The sequence below is a fragment of the Bombus pascuorum genome, chromosome 2 (assembly GCF_905332965.1).
Source record: "Bombus pascuorum chromosome 2, iyBomPasc1.1, whole genome shotgun sequence".
Lineage (NCBI taxonomy): Eukaryota > Metazoa > Arthropoda > Insecta > Hymenoptera > Apidae > Bombus > Bombus pascuorum.
The window spans coordinates 7,844,669-7,863,088 of NC_083489.1; the positions used below are offsets into that span (position 1 = coordinate 7,844,669).

Below are 18,420 nucleotides of genomic sequence, written 5' to 3' on the forward strand. Positions count from 1 at the left end.
AAAGTTTGCACATTTAAGATACGGAAGAGAGAAAGACCTTGTTCAAAGTGGCCGAGTAGATTCGCCAGGCCATCGTACGATGATAGACATCCCTTTGCTAGGTTAACGTTTGACGCGTTCCTTAAAGAACACACGAGACGAAAGCAAATTATGACAGTTAATCTTCTATTGACAGAGATATCCTCTTTTTGACACGAGATTTATTAAGCTAGTGGATTTGTGCAGCGGTTATGACAAAAAATTTAAATTTTCTTTATTCCGTGAATTTAACAGGGCGAGCCATTGCGAAGATTAGCATGCACCTGCGATACTACATTTTTATTTGCGCTGGAAGTTCGCGAAGTCAGCGGAGTTTCATGAATCTAAATGTAGTGGTTGTACGAAACTACTTTCACATATGTCGTTGAACGAAATAAGGAAGATAATAGGTAATTTTTAAAAATATTATTTATCCTTCTATCTACTATTAAATTAAACTGCTATTATTATCCAATGTAACCTAGCTAATTTTTTAACGAATAAATTATCTCTGAATAATAAAGAATAATAGAAATTCATGGTTAATCATCCTGTCAGATGAGCAGATCACAAAAATATTATTTTCTGCGCAAACTACATGCGTTCAATATTTCATTGGACAAGACGGTTCTTGCTATGCACCAGTCTAATATTATTTAATGCAATCATTTCATATAAACTTATAATAATTGTTTAAACGTAAATACCTCGAGCTATATAAATTATTAAAGAGTTACAAGTGTAGGTCTGTAATATTTCTTAATTGAGAAATATAGTTCATGTTTCCTATCATTTCCGTAATTTTCCTTTCCCATGATTCTATCATCATTTCGAGAAGAGTCGTGATGTTGACACTTTCAAACATTTCACTTATTAATCAAATTCGTATTGTCTGGTGTGATAGTCTTCTTAAGACGCATTTCGAAGATATCGTCAATGTTTTATCATGCAAACGAGCTATGTCACAATACGTGCACGATACGCGATGATATTTAAAATGAAACGTAATATAGTAAAATGAATGATTGCGATACAATTGTATTCGACAGATTATGGTTACATTTCGAGGATTCTTCACGTTATCATATTGTCACCTAATCCACCAACACATAATTACATAATTAATAAATCTACTCATTTTTTCTAGTAAATAACGCATGAGCGCACATTATATGTTGTACTTGATATACTTTGAAATTATTTGATGTTTGATATATGAACTTTTACATATTTCATATATTTTTACACGTTGCGCAAAGAACGTCTAAATATATGATATACAGATATATTTGACTATTTCGTTTATAGTTTATCTTATTATCATATAATTTCTTTTTATTTATATTTATTTATTTGATGAAAAGATAGTAAGAAATTTTCTTTGTAGGTAGTTTATTGCATAGGAATATATTTTGCGACGGACCCTTGTGTCAGGGACGGTTTCATTAAGATTTTAAAGTACCTTTTTTAAGCGCTATTTTTAAATCGTCGGAGTATACTTATATTCTAGCTTACAAATAGCTTGTTAGCTGAATGCAAGATTTTTTTACACTGTAAAAAGTCATCATAATTGTAACGTGACATGAAGCCACACAAATAATGTGGATGCATCAGTGCTATTTACCGGGATAACTTTTCAGGAAATGGATATTTAAGAAACAGTAAATTGGTGCTTAATTACAACCAGCCGCATCCTTTGCGTAATAGGATATATTACAAAACAGTTTTTTTTTAACACTCGTAATATATCTAAGATTTCTTGTAAACAATAATCATCAATAAAAAAACGTGAAACATATACACATTCCTTATCTATTACAAAAAATAGGTAGGCTATTAGTTATATAACATTACAGATTACCATGAGTCAAGATAATGTCAATAATGATAAATTTCTTGAAGAAGTAATCGTAATCTATCGAGTACAATCGTGTCGCAATGTTTAATTTCAATTATTATTTTATATCGTACACTTAAAGTACTATTTATGTGTGATAAAAGCAAACGGTAACTCCAAAATATATTTTAAGCAAGCTATTAACTTCTAATATAAATTTGATTGGTGTATACAATTAAGAAGTCCAAACATCGAATGATTTCCATGTATGAACCGATCTTTCTCATTAAGGCATTATTTTAAGCTAGTATTATCATATTAAATAATAAGTGGTGATAATAATAAAATTTGCTATTATCCTTCGCCAACAATCAATAAATGATGTTTGACTATATAAGCTTGTATATAGGCTTATTCATCTTTATTATACTATAGATATATTAGGAATTTTTCAGATTAATTGATTTGACATATAGGAATATTTTAGTGTCTGTATTTGTATATTGTTTTTTTTCATATTTTTCCATTCATTTATCTATAAATAGTGAGAAATTTAGTTTATATTTTATTGTATGGTAACATCTTGTTACGACTGAATGGAAGTTAACAAATTTAGGGAAAAATTGTAAATTAAGAAAGACTTGTAGTTGTTATAAATTCTTTACTATACATATATCTTTACTATATCTTATACATTCTGTTAAGTTTAGAGATTTCGGTTCTATTATTCCAATTCTATTATCTGATAAGAACAGAATTACATTGGCTACTACTGTTTCGTAATTTTGATTATATCGATATGATTGATAGCCATAGATACTATTTTACAGTTTTTGATCATGATGTAATGTTCGTTAGGAAACAGCACGAAAATTAATAATGAGAAGTTAAATAATTTCAACTTTTAAACAATTCTCACACAGATTTTCCTGACACGCGAATTATTCATTTCGCTCAATTTCACTTTAAAAAGCAGGAGTTTTCTATTCAAAATTTCTCATGGAAATAAAACTTTAATCCGTAGATTATAAAATATTACTTCTTTTTCTACAAATATTTAATATTTTACCATTAATTTCAAGTATTAATAATAAAAAAATTGTAAAAACAGGAAAGAAAGAACAGCATTATTTTACTAATGTCAACTAACTTAATACATTTATTAAATATTATTCTAAAAGTAACAAACATATATATGAAATAATTTTACATGTTACAAGTCAATTTTTTAGACAATTATATATGTACAAACTTATCTGTAATACTTAAAGATATTTATAGATCAACGCTTTAGCTATAAGAAATGTGGGCAAATTCGTGTGGAACGTATTGCTGTCGATATAGAGGTAGTCAAGCTGTGCTAGTATTCTTTGGAAATGAGGATTCGTGAAGGTACTTGTGAAAAGGTTCTCGTACTGAAGAGATAGAATTTCGTGCAAGAAATTTTTGAAAACCTTAGAAGTCACAACCTTGTATTCGAAGAGATTCGACAAGTCGTACACAGATGCTACCTCTGAAACATCTTTTACATAACCTGCGATTCCTCCGGTAATTCTAAGATTAGAATTCACTTTAGTTTTTTCGACTCTCGCTGCCAAGGATTTTTTTATGTCCTGCAGTAAAGTGTAACTGTCAAGACCTTGGTTTAGCAAATAGTTCATGAGGGTTTCGAATTCGGGTAAAGCTTCCACGTCGTCGACGAAGGCCTTCATATCATCGGATTGCAAGAAAGTCATAATCCATTGGAATTCCTTGTCTCTGGCCTGATATACTTGTGTGAGCTCCAGTAATTTATCGATGGGCACCAAGTTCACGAAATCCTGCAATTCCTTGGCCAGGGCACCTGTGCCAATGCTTGGCAATTGGTAAGCGTTGAGATGGCTGGCTGCGACCAGGATGGTCAAAACTGTGATAGCGAATTTCATCTGAAAATTGGGATAAATTATGAAAAAATGGAAAACCGCGATGAAATTTATTGAAACGATTTAGCGTTCGATCATTATGGAATTATCAATCTATTTATACAGTGTCGTTAATAGAATTTATGTTAATTAACAGAAATTGGTATGTATATGTTATTATACAATATACTCAAATGATATAGGAATAAAAATTTTTAATTAATTTCAGGATAATATGCGAATGGTTCTAATTAGAACTATGAATTGCGGTTAATTCATTAATTCTTGAATTATGAATGATTGCGATTATACTTAAAACTATATGCTACTTACTGTAGGACCTCGGTTTTTTTTCTCATTAATGCCGGGAGAATAATAACGCCAATCACTTTTTCATTGCGTCTTATATATCACGGTGAATTTGACTTACTCATTCTGATAAGATTATTTGAATTAGTCATTATTAAAAAGGTCACTAATAAATGAGACACGAGTAACGCCGTTCCCAAATCTGATTCGTCAAATAGATAATTAATCTAAATAATACTATAACTCAATTTTAGGATGAGTAGTGTAAAAAATAACAAGTAACATGAGTAATAAAAAGTGACTGCTATTTTATCGATGCATGTATGTCGATATTTTTAGAAATTATAAGCTTTCTAATGTTACTTATCAATGGAAAAATTATTCGATTAAATATTTTTCACTTTTTTGCAGTCAGAGTCAAGAGAACGTTTGGATGTAATATGGATTGTAAAATATGAAATATTTTTATTTATTTATCATCTATACATTATCTATCATCTATCTATTATCTAGTATCTATTATTTATTATCTGTATTTTATATTGCATCATACATCAAATATACGGAATGTAATGTAAAACACATTTTTGTTATTATTACGTGTTAATATTATATCACAAAAAGTTTTCATAATGAAAAGTAAAACTCATAATTTTTAATGGATAATTATTTTTTAAAAATATAATCAAGATAATTGAAACACTGAAGGCATCATATTGTTTATACGCTCTAGCTTGAACGAAGTTAATACTTTAAAAATTTGCAAAATTAATGGATATCATAATTAATTATATTATATCGATTATAGCTTTATGTGAAATTTAAGCCAAATAAAATGTTAATTGCTGAATGAGATCTATGATACACCTACTTTAAATCGACGCAATTAGTGCAGTCATTTTTTTGAAAATGATAAGAAATCATCACATAATTGTTAGACTGCTGTTATAAACATTTATGTGGCGTCCTCTATGTCGACGCTTATGAATTACGAACTCATTACGGTAGTAAAATTTTGCAAATCGGACGTGACAATCAATGTAAACATCGCTATTGTACAGTACCAGCCAACTGTGCGAAAACATAGATTGAATACCAAATTAACGTTGAACATAAATTCGAACCGAAGTTAATAATGACAGAATATATTTAGTTTCTGGTTCTTCATCACCATTAAATTAATTATTATATGTGAATTATTAATTATTTAAGACAACATGCACTTATCTATATATATATATATATTATTTCGAAATATACATTTTCATTCATCATACTTACTTTGCATGTATCTCTTTTATAAATTAATGGATAATTACCGACAAACGTAAGAAGCCGTACATATCATATATTTAATGATAACTTATTAAACACTTAACTAACGTGTAGGTATAGCAGAGTGTAAATTATCGAAACAGATAAGTAGACAATCTAGTAAATCGGTAATAATGTTCTTTGATAATTCAGGCAAAGCTACAAGATTACCACCGATATAAAAATTGCCGATTATATTTCCAAGTATCGAATCAACATCGGTTTAATTGGAAGTGGCCAAGCTACGTAGCGTTGTGCAATATTATTTAGTTGAAGAAAATGCTAAAACGTGAAAAAAGAATTTAATTTCTATTCTAAAGAGCTTGAGTAGTATACTTATCGTAACATTAAGTAAGAATTAGTTTTTCAAAGATGGATCCCCAAGCATTAATCACATCAAAAATGGCTTATGCATGTCACAAATTTTCTTATGCACATTCCAATAAAAATGAAACACCACTTTCTTGTTCGTTAAATAGCTTATCTTACTAAGGTAGTATATTTCCCTAAAATAAGTAGAATAACGCACCATTTTTGTATCATTAAAATCCTCACCTCTTTATTCATATAGAGCGATTCAATAGATAGATATAATTATACATATAAGTGCTTCTTTCCCAAAGGTCACTAAAATGTTTTAATATCAAGCACCATAGAAATTTTTACATCAGAACGTTAATTTCACTCTAAAAATTCTCTCGCTCATATCACTATTTTTTCCGAGACTCTGGATTAATCTCAAAAAATCACGTTCCATTATTAACTGCCTGTCTTGGCAAGTTGAAGATCGATTTGTCGAATAATGATTAATTTCATCCTTTTTCGAAAATAGTTATTCGTTAACGCTGTGTTTTGCTGATCAAACAGAAAGGCAAAAGGGCACCGGGTGCAGCGAATGGCCTCAAGTAGCAACGGTAGCTATTCGATAAATAAAAGAGGACCGTGTTCGAGCACGTGGCGCTAACTTTTAAAAGGAAAGTAAGGGGTGTCTTAACCGACGCGTCTTCTTGGTTGCCGCGGGGTTCAGCCACCCTTTCACTCTGTCCTTCTCTGGTGAGAACTAACAGAAGGACGAACAAGGGGAGGAACAAGCTGGTGCACGCTACTTCTCTAATTAAAATTGTTACAATTTAATAAGCCTTGGAACTTGCCATTGGCGCGTTAGAATGAAGCAGGAAGTCATAAGAGGGACGAGTGAGAAAGAAGGGAAATGACACTTGAATCCACGAAGCTTGAGGAATGGAAGGCGAACAACGATTGGCAGAAAAAGGGAGAAAAGAACATACCAAAAAGAAAAGATGATAGATGTGGCTGAACGCGATAGGGAAGACACGGATAAAGATGATTTGCACGAAGAGAAACAGACACAATTTAGTAAAATTGAAGTGGCCTAACAATATAAAGAATAAGAAATAAACAAGCAGATAAAATAAAATAATACAAGCAGTAAGAGTAATACTCTACGAGACATAAATCCTAACCTAATTTTGTTTTTGCCAAGATTAAGCGAAATCTTTGAAATATGTTCAAACTAAAATATGTATAGTATATGTTGCTCTATAAGTTGATGAATTTTTGCTTCAGAAGAGAAAAATGAACATATCACACAGTAAGTTTTCGAGATTTAATGGAAATTAAATGACTACAATTTGTTAAATTCTAAATTAGCCACAAAAAAAGTCGAGTTTCAGAAGGTCAAGCATTATTCAGTGAAAGATTCCTTTTAGAAGTTGAAATACCAAGAAGTTGACTCTGGGAAGATGAATACCAAGCACCTTTTCGATGAAATCCCTGATAGGGACAAGGTCTACTCCGTCGTTGATGACCTTCTGTCTCATTTCCAGGAAGATTGGTGATTGGTAAACTGTGTTGACGATTCTCTGGAATTCGTCGGAGTGCAGTCTTTGCATGAAGTTCTGGAAAGCAGGGGAGGTATGCATTTTTTCATTGTACATGGCCGTGAATTTGTCCAAAGGGAGAGCATTCTCTACAGCGTTGAACAGAGCTTTCAATCCTCCAAGGTTTGACAATGTATTCATCGATGAGAATTCCATGGGTGGGACGTAGTCTTCCATACCGAATAATTTATGGATTTTGCTGATCACCTTTGTCATGTCCAAGCCAGAGTCTTCCATGTACTTCACCAAATTCTGATATTCTGGCATAGCTTCGACCTTGCGGACCAAAGCGTGGAAAGCTTCACTGTACATATATTCGATTGCCCTCTGCACTTCGTCGTCTTCGAGGTAGGACATAACGATGTTCATTATTTTGTTCTCGTCGACCAGGTTCAGGAAGTCATGAATGTCTTTGGACAGTTCGTCAGAGGCGAAGGTTTCCGCTCGCAACATGGCACGGAAGTTGACTCTGGGAAGATGAATGCCAAGCACCTTTTCGATGAAATCCCTGATAGGGACAAGGTCCACTCCGTCGTTGATGACCTTCTGTCTCATTTCCAGGAAGATTGGTGATTGGTAAACTGTGTTGACGATTCTCTGGAATTCGTCGGAGTGCAGTCTTTGCATGAAGTTCTGGAAAGCAGGGGAGGTGTGCATCTTTTCATTGTACATGGCCGTGAATTTGTCCAAAGGGAGAGCATTCTCTACAGCGTTGAACAGAGCTTTCAATCCACCAAGGTTTGACAATGTATTCATCGATGACAATTCCATGGGTGGTACGTAGTCTTCCATACCGAACAATTTGTGGATTTTGCTGATCACTTTGGTCATATCCAAGCCAGAATCTTCCATGTACTTCACCAAATTCTGATATTCTGGCATAGCTTCGACCTTGCGGACCAAATCGTGGAATGCTTCGCTGTACATGTATTCGATTGCCCTCTGCACTTCGTCGTCTTCCAGGTAGGACATAACGATGTTCATTATTTTATTCTCGTCAACCAGGTTCAGGAAGTCATGAATGTCTTTGGAGAGTTCATCAGAGGCGAAGGTTTCCGATTTAGGCATTTCGAAGATTGGGAATTCAATACCAAGAACGGTGTAGATGATGTCTTCGATTAAAACTATGTCAATTCCTTTCTTCACCAGCATTGCACGGAAGCTGAGGTAATTTCTGTTTTCGTATAGAGCATCCACAAATTTCTGGTTATCCTGTGACTTCAGTTGGGCTACGAAATCGCGCCAAGCGTCGGATGTTCTCATCTTGTACACGTAACCACGGATGATCAAGTCATAAGAGATGAGTTGCTTCACGTCTTCGAACAAACCTTTCACTCCACCTGTGATTTTTGTTTTGCTAAACTGCTGGAACGGTGGAATGCCAATTATTTTGTTTAATTTATTCAGCTCGGCGTAAATGTAGACACCGTTTCTTTCTAAATAGTCAGCGAACTTATGGAACTCGTAAAGAGTCTCGATTTCCAAGATCATTGTCTTGAACTGTGATGTGCTGAAGTATTGAAGTAGCTCTTGGAATTCGGAATCTTCAGCGGCATATTCCAGGATAACAGAAGCAACCTTGTCCATCGGGATCAAGTCCAGGAAGTATTGTATATCTTCATGGAGCGGTCCCTTGCCGAAATCTGGGAGATAATGAGAGTTCACAGTTGCGAACGCAAATATCGCCGTGAACAATACCACTGGGACCTTCATCTGCAAAACGGACATACATAGTTAATTCAATAGTAAATAAAACACAATGAAAATGGAAGCATCTTCGATGGTATAAATCGAGACGAAACGTTAACGCATTTAATGGGGTCGGATTAATTGATCGTGTTAAAATTTGTTTCTTTTAAACAGCTTCGATGAGTTTTGGAGAAATTTTCCCAATGACAAAATTTAATTTACTCATTCGCAATGTTTGAAAATAAAATTGCTCAGAAGCCAATAAATATAAAATAAACTTATTGAGAAACTCATTTAGACAACAGGTATTTAATAGTTTTCATAGAAAAATAATTATAATATAAAGTTTTATTTTACAACGATGTGTGAACTCACCGTAGCTTCGTGGAAAGACTGTAGTACCTCATGAATTTTCTGTCGGCTAGGCTTCTTTATATATACTGGAACGTATTCAAATAAATAAATACAGATATCGAGATACCTGAGAGAATGATAAGATTTCATTATACGTGCACCTGTGTCTCAGCACTTGCAGAGATTAGTGCCTTATTGTAATTGATTATCAGTGTAACATTTATAGATCAGTAGTATTTACAGTATCAACATCGCGCGATTTTTATTTTCATACGACATTAAATTTTTTGCAATAAGTAACTAATCATTAATCTTATTTACTATCTATACTATCTATACTATAATTATTATTGATGAAATATAGAAATATAGGGACAAATTTTCCACTTTTTCACTATCTGTATTATTTGCATCTAGCATAAGCAATATGGAGATATATACAGTGTGCGCGGAAAGAACATGATGAAATTATTTTTGTTAATTTCATGACTTTTATGTCCCTTGGTAGCTAAGATAATTGGAAAGGAAATCCCACAATCCAATGAAAGTACTATGTATTTAACATGAAATTGATTCTTGTATTTTAAAATTACTTATTTTCGTTTTTCTGTGATCTTCATACACCTTATATCCGCATTTTAATTTTTTCATATGTAATTTCTTTTTAAATAATTAGCCTTTATATAATGCACTTATATAATGCACTTTATATAATAATTTATATAATGCACTTCAAAACATCATAGCATGAACCCATAAGATAACATTGCAGTCTGGATAATAACATTTTGTTTCTTTTATACTTTTGCTTTGCATCTGCACATTTAAGGCAACAAAGCAGACGCATCGTATTTGTAAATTTCATTTTTCTTAACTTTCCGGTAAAATTTCTACACAACGCATTCTCTTGTTAAACGCAACATCCAACGAGCTACAAATGCATTTGTTTTTAGAACCTTGATGCATTTGTTCGTTATATTACAAAATGTAGCTTAATTTTTCGTAAAATAAATTATTTATTTTAAGTATCTGGGGTTGCACGCATTTAAAGGATTAAATATTGCCTTTTTCCTTTTCGACGGTGATTATTGTGCGGGAAACATCGTTTAGCTTTATCTTTGAACACTTAATTAGGATCAAAATGGTATCGCTGGCATTAACAAATTTTATCTCTGTTATATTTGCTCGAGTCTATGGTTTCTATGGCAATAGTACACAACTCATTGTACATACCAGTAGAAATGATCGTTAAGGATTTTCGTAGGATATTCCATCTTATCACCAGCAATTCCTTTTGATATAAAAAAATTGATGTGAATCTTCTATCGACGAGTAAACTGTAGGCGAGTGAAGATGTATCTAAACAACCTGCTAGAAACTAGAAAAACTGTCCTATTTGTGACCAAAAATAAGATAAAGTGGTGACACGAAGAGTATTGTCCCTATGATAACATGTTTTTATTTCAAAATACAAAGCAATGCTGATGATCAACTAATATCAAAATTAGATGTATTGCTTTTAATTATCATGTATCGAGAGTATCTTATCCAGCGTATTATTTTGTATATTTGTACACTTCACATATCTGAAAATATCTATTTGTTATTGTTTTACGTTCTGTTACTAAAGCTGGCAGCAGTGAGATTCAGTATGACACGGAAATAATAATGATTCCAATTTAATTAGTATTTATTATCATAGAATTAATTTATCTATTTATTTAACCTATATAAGGCCGATTCTGCAAAGGTGGGATTTATTTAGCAGTGATTTTATCCACATACTTTTTCATTTAATTTATGAATTTTAACAAGTTTAAGGTGTGACAGAGAACGTTGCTACAAAAGCGGTCGAACAAATGAATAACTACATGTAATTTTACTTTTTTAGAAACTATCTACTGGCGACTGAGATTTCGTTAAAAGTCTCATGTAATCATCTGTATTTAACTATTTTATTTAATAAAAAGAGATAATCTTTTCTCACACTTTCTATCACAAAGAATTGATTAAAAGATAATTACTTTTCTGAAGGATTATTTACAAAATTTGGACATCCAATATCACACGTCAATAATAATTTCCAATCGCCTAGATTATAAACGAACTAATTACCAGTCCCGATAATTGTCAGCTAAATTTGAAAGTGGAAAGAAAAATAATTAAATCTAAAAAAACAATCTATATTTATTAATCATAAATGAATCATCAATCTTGACAAATTGTCAGTTAAACCCAAAAACAAAATTATTGCATTTTTAAAACTAACGAATATTTATTCCTTACATAAACAAACTAGTGATCAATCCGCGTTCTTTATTGTAAACTAAAGTAAATAAATTGTGCACTTTATCTTCTAACGTTCAGGACTGAATTATGACATTACCTAAACAATGCAAGGCATTTTCTAACTTTTATATAAATGCATACATCTCTCTCAAGCCCACTGATGCTTCTTTCTGTTTCCTATCATATTGTTTGACAGGGGATTAGGACTGAGATTAGGAGACTGGGAATTTTAAGGTTGAATGTTATAAATTTTCAAGCGAATTATTATTCAATTTTGATGTTAAAAAGAAAGTTGGAAGCCTATGTTATATTTACGTCACATTAAATAATACTTAGAAAAGATAATAAAATTGGAATATAATACGTACCAGGGGATTGAAAAGGTGGCTGGTAGCAACAGGTGATTGTCAACGAATCTACAATTTTAGGTAATCAAAAATGACCACTTGTTACAAAACGTAATAGATGCACTAACTTGTTTTGATTACTTTTGATTTACTTCGCGTGATTTCATTGTTGGTACCATACACATGGTTTCTTTTTAGAAATAATTTTGCAGACAGGGAACCGAGATGTAAAAGTCGATTAAAGTAAAAATAAATGTGAATGATAAATACACCCATTGTAAAGTAAATATAAAAAGGAAAATAATAATAAAGTAAATAATATCAAATTTATTCATTGAAAATAAAATGTGGAGTAAATTTTGTAGTATTGACATGACAGAGGACTGAAAATTGCATGAAGAAAAGATGATTTTACATATAAATAAGCTTAATTGATAGTACTTCATAATTTGTGTATAAAATCACAGTTATTGTCTTTCTCTCTCATGCAAATATAATTTAATGTTTAAGGGTTTTAACGTTTAACGTTTTTAGGGGCGTTAAAAAGTGAGAGCCGTAAAAAATTTCCACTTCTGTCACTTATACTCGTACATTTTTGAGTTTTTAAATTATAGATAGCTTACACACTCATAATTATATTTTTCATTTGAAATACAAAATATTTAAAGCTATATCCCCCTCCTCGTTATTATATTAATTAATTTGTTTCGTAATATTCTGAAACATATCTCTAATTGAAACTGTTTATTTCGGAATATTTTGTACAATAGTCCATTAATTCCAGAATGTTTTCAAATATTTGCTTAAACATTTTACGTGCTTTAGAAATTTTGTTGTACAAATAAGTGGATCGCGATTTACCAGGAATGTTATAAATGTCGTGAAAAGAATTACGAAGTTTCCCAGCACATAGTGTTCTACTGCAACATTACGACTTAAGATACAAGGCATGATATTAATGAAGATGAAATTAAGAATTTAGTCGCAAATAGAATCTTAGTTCTTCGTCTAAAATTTCGTCTCTAATAGGTTCTCCTTTGTAACTTTTAAGTCATATTGCAAATCTATAATTAACAATTTGGACATCAGATTGCTGGATAAAAGAATATTTCATTTTATTTATATTCTATACCTTACACGACAACGACTAATGATTTTCATCCTAAGATTCTAATTGAGGGTTAATATCTGTGTCATCTTACACAATTGAACTAATATCGTTAGCGAAATTTGTCAAGTTATAATTTACAAGTTACTAGTATTAATAAAATCTTATAAATCTTTTGATTATTCTATCCGACGAAAAACTATAAAACTATAAAAAGAGAAATCTAAACTTGCAACTTACTAATTTACTAATATCATTATTTACAAAATTATGCCAGAAGATACTGATCTTCTTTAACGAACACCTTAAAGTTCCTGAAGGTTGAAAACGAAAGATTGGAGCAAAGGGTACTTTGAGGGAACAACATTTGGCGATGTATTTATATATATGCTTATTTATTGATTAAACTTAAAAAAATATCGGAATATAGAAAAGAGCTATAAAAATTTAAACGGAACAGGAGACATGGAGACCCAATTGGTTTTCCATGAAATCTCTGCCCTTCTTAAGGTTGACACCGTAGCCCTGAAGCTTCAGTAAGACGTTATTGAAGGTAGGATTGGCGCACACAGTGTCGACGAGTCTTTGAGAGGTGGGGGATCCCAAGAAATGTATGAAGTCGGCGAACACATTGGAGTTAGCCAGCTTTTGCCTGAACAAAGCTCGGATCTGTTCCATAGGCAGCATTGCTTCAACTTGATCGAGGAAACCGCGGATTCCACCGGTGACGGCCCTCATAGCGCGGTTTGGTGGGACGAGTTTTGACAGATGCAGGAAATCATTGACTTTGTTCGCCAGGTAGTACGCATCGAGACCGGCATTTTGCTCGTAGTTGAGGAGGTCCCGGAATTCAGGGATGCTTTCAAGATCAGATACGAGGTTCCTGAATTCGTTTGTTTGCAAATAGTTCATCCATGCTTGCATTTCTGAGTCTTGGTTGATGTATTCGTGAAGGAGTGCGACTATATCGTCAAAAGGAATAATGTTGGCGAAGTCCTGGAGCTCAGCGGCCAGAGCACCGTTTCCGGTGCGTGGGACTACATAGGCATTAAGGGGACTGGCGAAGGCCAGAACAGCCAAGACAGCGGCGAATTTCATCTGTGAATGTATGTGAAATATTCGCGAATAATTATGGTTGAAATTAAAATTATTCGAGATACAGATTTAAAATAAATTCGATTAGATTGCAAATTAAAATGCAAGTAACTTTTAATATAGAGAAACAGATGAAAATAAATCTTTCATAACTGGATAGTAATAGCAAGTTAATGTCTGTAATATTTATGTTACATGTACTTGTATAATATTTAGAATATCTTTTTCAATGGTATATTAAATCGTTTTGTGCACTACTCACCATGTTGCTTGAGTGAACGGATTCAACTAAGTATATCATCACTGTAGACTGCCAGACGTTTATATACACATTTAACTACTGGTCTACTCTTCATTACGATAAGATTATATCAATTAATACTCATAAATGTTTTTTATATTTTTGGGATTTTAAACACAGATATGTGACATATTGATAAGACGAAACATTTTAGTGATATTTATCTTTCAATATGACAGTTCGATCTATTCCTATCAAGTCATGGCATAATTTTTTTTGGTAACCTGATTAATAATAATAATCTCAAAAGAATTTATCTATTTATTACGATATTGATATAAAATATCCTTCGTCCAGTCACCATGTTAATGTCGTTCGTTTTCAGAATTATATTACGTAAGAGAGCTAATTACAAACAAAACCTTATAACATAGCTTGATAGAAAAATAAAAAGGGACAAATTCATCGTTGCACGATTTCAGAAAGCAGCAATAACGGAAGACTCTGAGGTATTTAATTGCAGTATGCCACAAGAACGGCATCGTAATTGCTGTCCAAAAGGACAACAAAAGGTTCGACATTCCACCTGCGTTCAAGTTGCAACGGTGAGTCGTATCAAATTATTTTCTACTACTGGCCAGGCAAACTTTTGCTCGATATTATGGCAGCACATGGTGGTAACAGCCTCCCATGGTGGGCTCATCGTTACTGGCATAACGGTCTCGAGGATTTTCACGACGAAACAGGGGAACAACTAAGGAAAATGTGTTCGCAGTTAAGGATCCACCCGTTTCTGATTGGCGATCTCGATATTAGTAGCAAAACTCCTTTCTGAAATCGAACTTGAATCGTAAAAGATGAGTTTTCTAAAAAGCATCAGGTAAATGTTTGGTTACTTTTAGAAGATGCATTTAGAAAAAGAATTAGGTTGTAGAATGACAATCGATTAATCGAGGCTTAATAAAAAATTTTTATTCAATCAATAAAGAATGCACACAATTAACATTGCATAAAAGATGCTTTTGTGTTACTATTGCACTTAATTATCGCATAGAAAATTAATCGCTTCGATGTTTGAGCATGTAAGGGTCGATAACATCAAGTGAGTGTCCTACACGCTTATCTGTTTGTGTTTGAACCAGATAAGCGCATAATGGGCCATTACCACGAACATTTGAATATGTTATTTGACCGATCGATTTTGAAGATTTTACGATAACCGATCAAATTCTGAGATACATTCACATTTAGCTATCCTTGTCAATCTCATTCTTATTACATCTGTCGATCTGCTTCTTGTTTTTTTAAACTTGTTATCCATTAATCAGAAACTCAATTCGCTTCTTGACCATGTACTTTGGGAATCTTTGTTTTTACTTTCACTCGTATGACGAGTAATCTCCTGCAAAAATCTTTACTCCGAATAACGTAATTATCAAAAATAGCTTCTAAAAGTAACGTTGCAAATATCTGAACTAGAAAATATTCATGTACCACTTATGTGAATCTTCCACTGCAAGAAAATTCATTTTTCATTTATAGGAGGGCATCTATAATAACGTTAACAATTTTCTAACAAACAATACGCAACGTCTAAAACTTTTTAAAAGACAATCAGAGCCATGTACTCTACAATACATTTCAAACTCTCTATTCGGAAGATTCGCGAGTTTGCTGCTATAACTCGCAAAGAAATCTGTTGAAACAGGTGTAATCTGACGAGGAAGACCGGCAGCGAAGCAAACGCGATAGCCAATTGGAAATCCCCTTGGTTTGATGGACGAAAAAAAGAGGTCGATGGAACAGAGTCGATGGAAAGAGACAAAGTTCGGTCGCTCGTCCCTCGTTAGGAACTGCGCGACGCGGCTTTCAGCGGAATCGAAAACGAAGAAGGAGTCTCGGACGATTCGAAGGGATCGAGGGTAAGAAACGCGGCGGAAGAGGTGGCCGTAACAAATCCTCGGCGAGTAATCGAGGTCGTGTCTTGGCCAGGTTTTACTCTCAAACACTTAACTCTATTGAGATTGGATTCCCCGGCAGTTCTCTCCCGTGCGCGAGCTTCCTGTTCCGCTCCTTGATCCTCTTCCTCTGTTTCGTTTCTCTTTCGAACAACGAGCTCTCATTCTCTTTCGTCCTTTCAAGATCCACGCCCACGACTGGTTGGCTGGTTTCTTGCAAGCGAAAATCTTATTGCAAGCGACGCGATAAAATACTCCGAAGGGACGAACGAGACCTATCCTTCCATCCACGAACTTCGATACTGGACGGATGGATCGTATGAAGCTCGTCGAAGCTTTCTTATGGGTGAGATACAGCGTCTCGTAAAAGTTAAACCGTGGGTTCATTTGACGTAAGCTAGGTATGCTCGATTCTTCTTCGTCTTTGCTTAATTTTTCCATCGTTAATGTCACATTAAGCCGAGATTCTATTTAAAGACTTTTCTTTTTCCAATTAAACCTTGAGATTTGATTGACGCTATGATAAAATGTTTTTAATATTTCCATGATAAGCGAATATCATCGAAGATTTGAAAACCTCCGATTTAGAGGACTGATTTCTTAGAGAACCTTCGGACACCGAATCGAAAAGCGATAACATCGAAATCGAGTAACAAGGTAATAATATTTGTGAATAATCAGTATCGCGTTGATAAGTAGCGAGTTATCGGCATCTTCCACTTACAAATCTCGGATAACGTTAACGGATGATTACGAAGGACAAGCTACACAAAGGTAGATACACGGGTTGTGATATTGGATGACCAAGATCAAAATCTCTACAGATTTGCTACAATTAATTAATAAACAAATGATCATAGAAAATTTGCCGATACTATGAAAAATCGTAAGTTTTCACGCAAATAACCTTATATTCGTCGACGAAGAAAAGAAAAATCTGTATGTGCGATTTGCCACAAATGACAATGGACTTTCCGTGCAAAATTTATCTGTGAATTCGTAAGATACGATGCCGAGTCTGGACACATCGAGTCTAATATAAATGTCTCAGAATCTGTGAATTATGGGATTCAAGGAATATCAGTAATTGCCAGGGAACACGAGAGTTTTAAGAAACTCTGGACATCAAGGCATAAAGGGGATGTGGTTCAGAGAACGTGGCTGATCATGCAAGACTATACTACTGCTCACTGCCGAATCTGAGAAGCTCGCAATCGCAATATTCTAGTCACACTTTCCACCTTCGCGAAGAACATTGATTTTATCCTAACCTCGAGAATTTCTTCGAGAACTCCCAGCTCTTTATCTTTCCGAGTCTCTTAGGTTAAAGTTTGCTTGGAATTACAGATGTCTGGCTACTTTCATTGGTTCGTTTATTCGATACCTATACCACATAAGATTCCTTGATTGCGATTAGTTCTTAATATATTTGGAACATTTGTTAATGGAGAAGCGATAGTAATCTACATGCTTTCAAATTAAATCACTACTTATGAAAGACGTCTGAATGTTCACAATAAACTCTATTAAAGAAATACGAATTTTATCTATCACTTTTTAGTTATTTCTAATTTTATTTATCACTGCAGAATATTTCCATTGCTCTTTGATAAACATCATATAAAACAAAACAATCCTTTGTTCTTCACTTGAATCTCAAATTACGATATTAATTCGATTAGATAGGTCACGTAATTCATAAGCCCGTTAATAGTTCAATTTTCGGTTGATATCGATTTGACAAACATTCAGGAAGATTTGGCCAATCAGAAAGAAGCGAGTTTCCAGAACGAACGGGTCATATCAACAGAAGCGAGCATGAGAGAGCGAAGCGAGCCCAGCGAAACCGAGTGCTCGCTTGTATTTCAATGTCGACGCATCCGGTTGGGTCGACGAGTGATGTGGTCTGCTATCCTCGTGCATCCGGCGGTCGCCAAACAGAGCACGGCCAGTGCTCTCGTTGTCTGTTTGCACCGTTTCAACTTTCCTTGACCCGACATGACCGTCACGATCGTCCCTCTCGTACAAATCTTCCTTCGCCCTGCTAGTCCCCAGAAAGATA

General features: G+C 33.6%; 1 protein-coding gene across 1 annotated transcript; it reads right to left on the bottom strand.

Moving 5' to 3' along the window:
• Positions 1-3,100: 3,100 nt before the first annotated feature.
• LOC132904671 (uncharacterized) lies at positions 3,101-14,534 on the bottom strand. Its single transcript, XM_060955361.1, has 5 exons — positions 14,422-14,534; positions 13,514-14,162; positions 9,342-9,481; positions 7,089-8,990; positions 3,101-3,780 (listed from the first exon to the last, which is right to left on the bottom strand). Exons 1-5 carry the CDS (start codon positions 14,458-14,460, stop codon positions 3,121-3,123), a joined length of 3,390 nt encoding a protein of 1,129 aa, XP_060811344.1. The 5' UTR covers positions 14,461-14,534; the 3' UTR covers positions 3,101-3,120.
• Between the last annotated feature and the right edge of the window lie 3,886 nt (positions 14,535-18,420).

What these genes read in the sequence shown, in the direction of transcription:
- LOC132904671 (XM_060955361.1), bottom strand. Translation starts at nt 14,460, where the DNA reads ATGATATACTTAGTTGAATCCGTTCACTCAAGCAACATG. An exon ending in CCATGTCTCCTGTTCCGTTT is followed by an intron (nt 9,482 to 13,513) that starts AAATTTTTATAG and finishes GCTGAGACACAG; the next exon opens with GTGCACGTATAATGAAATCT. An exon ending in AGTCTTTCCACGAAGCTACG is followed by an intron (nt 8,991 to 9,341) that starts GTGAGTTCACAC and finishes TCCGTTTTGCAG; the next exon opens with ATGAAGGTCCCAGTGGTATT.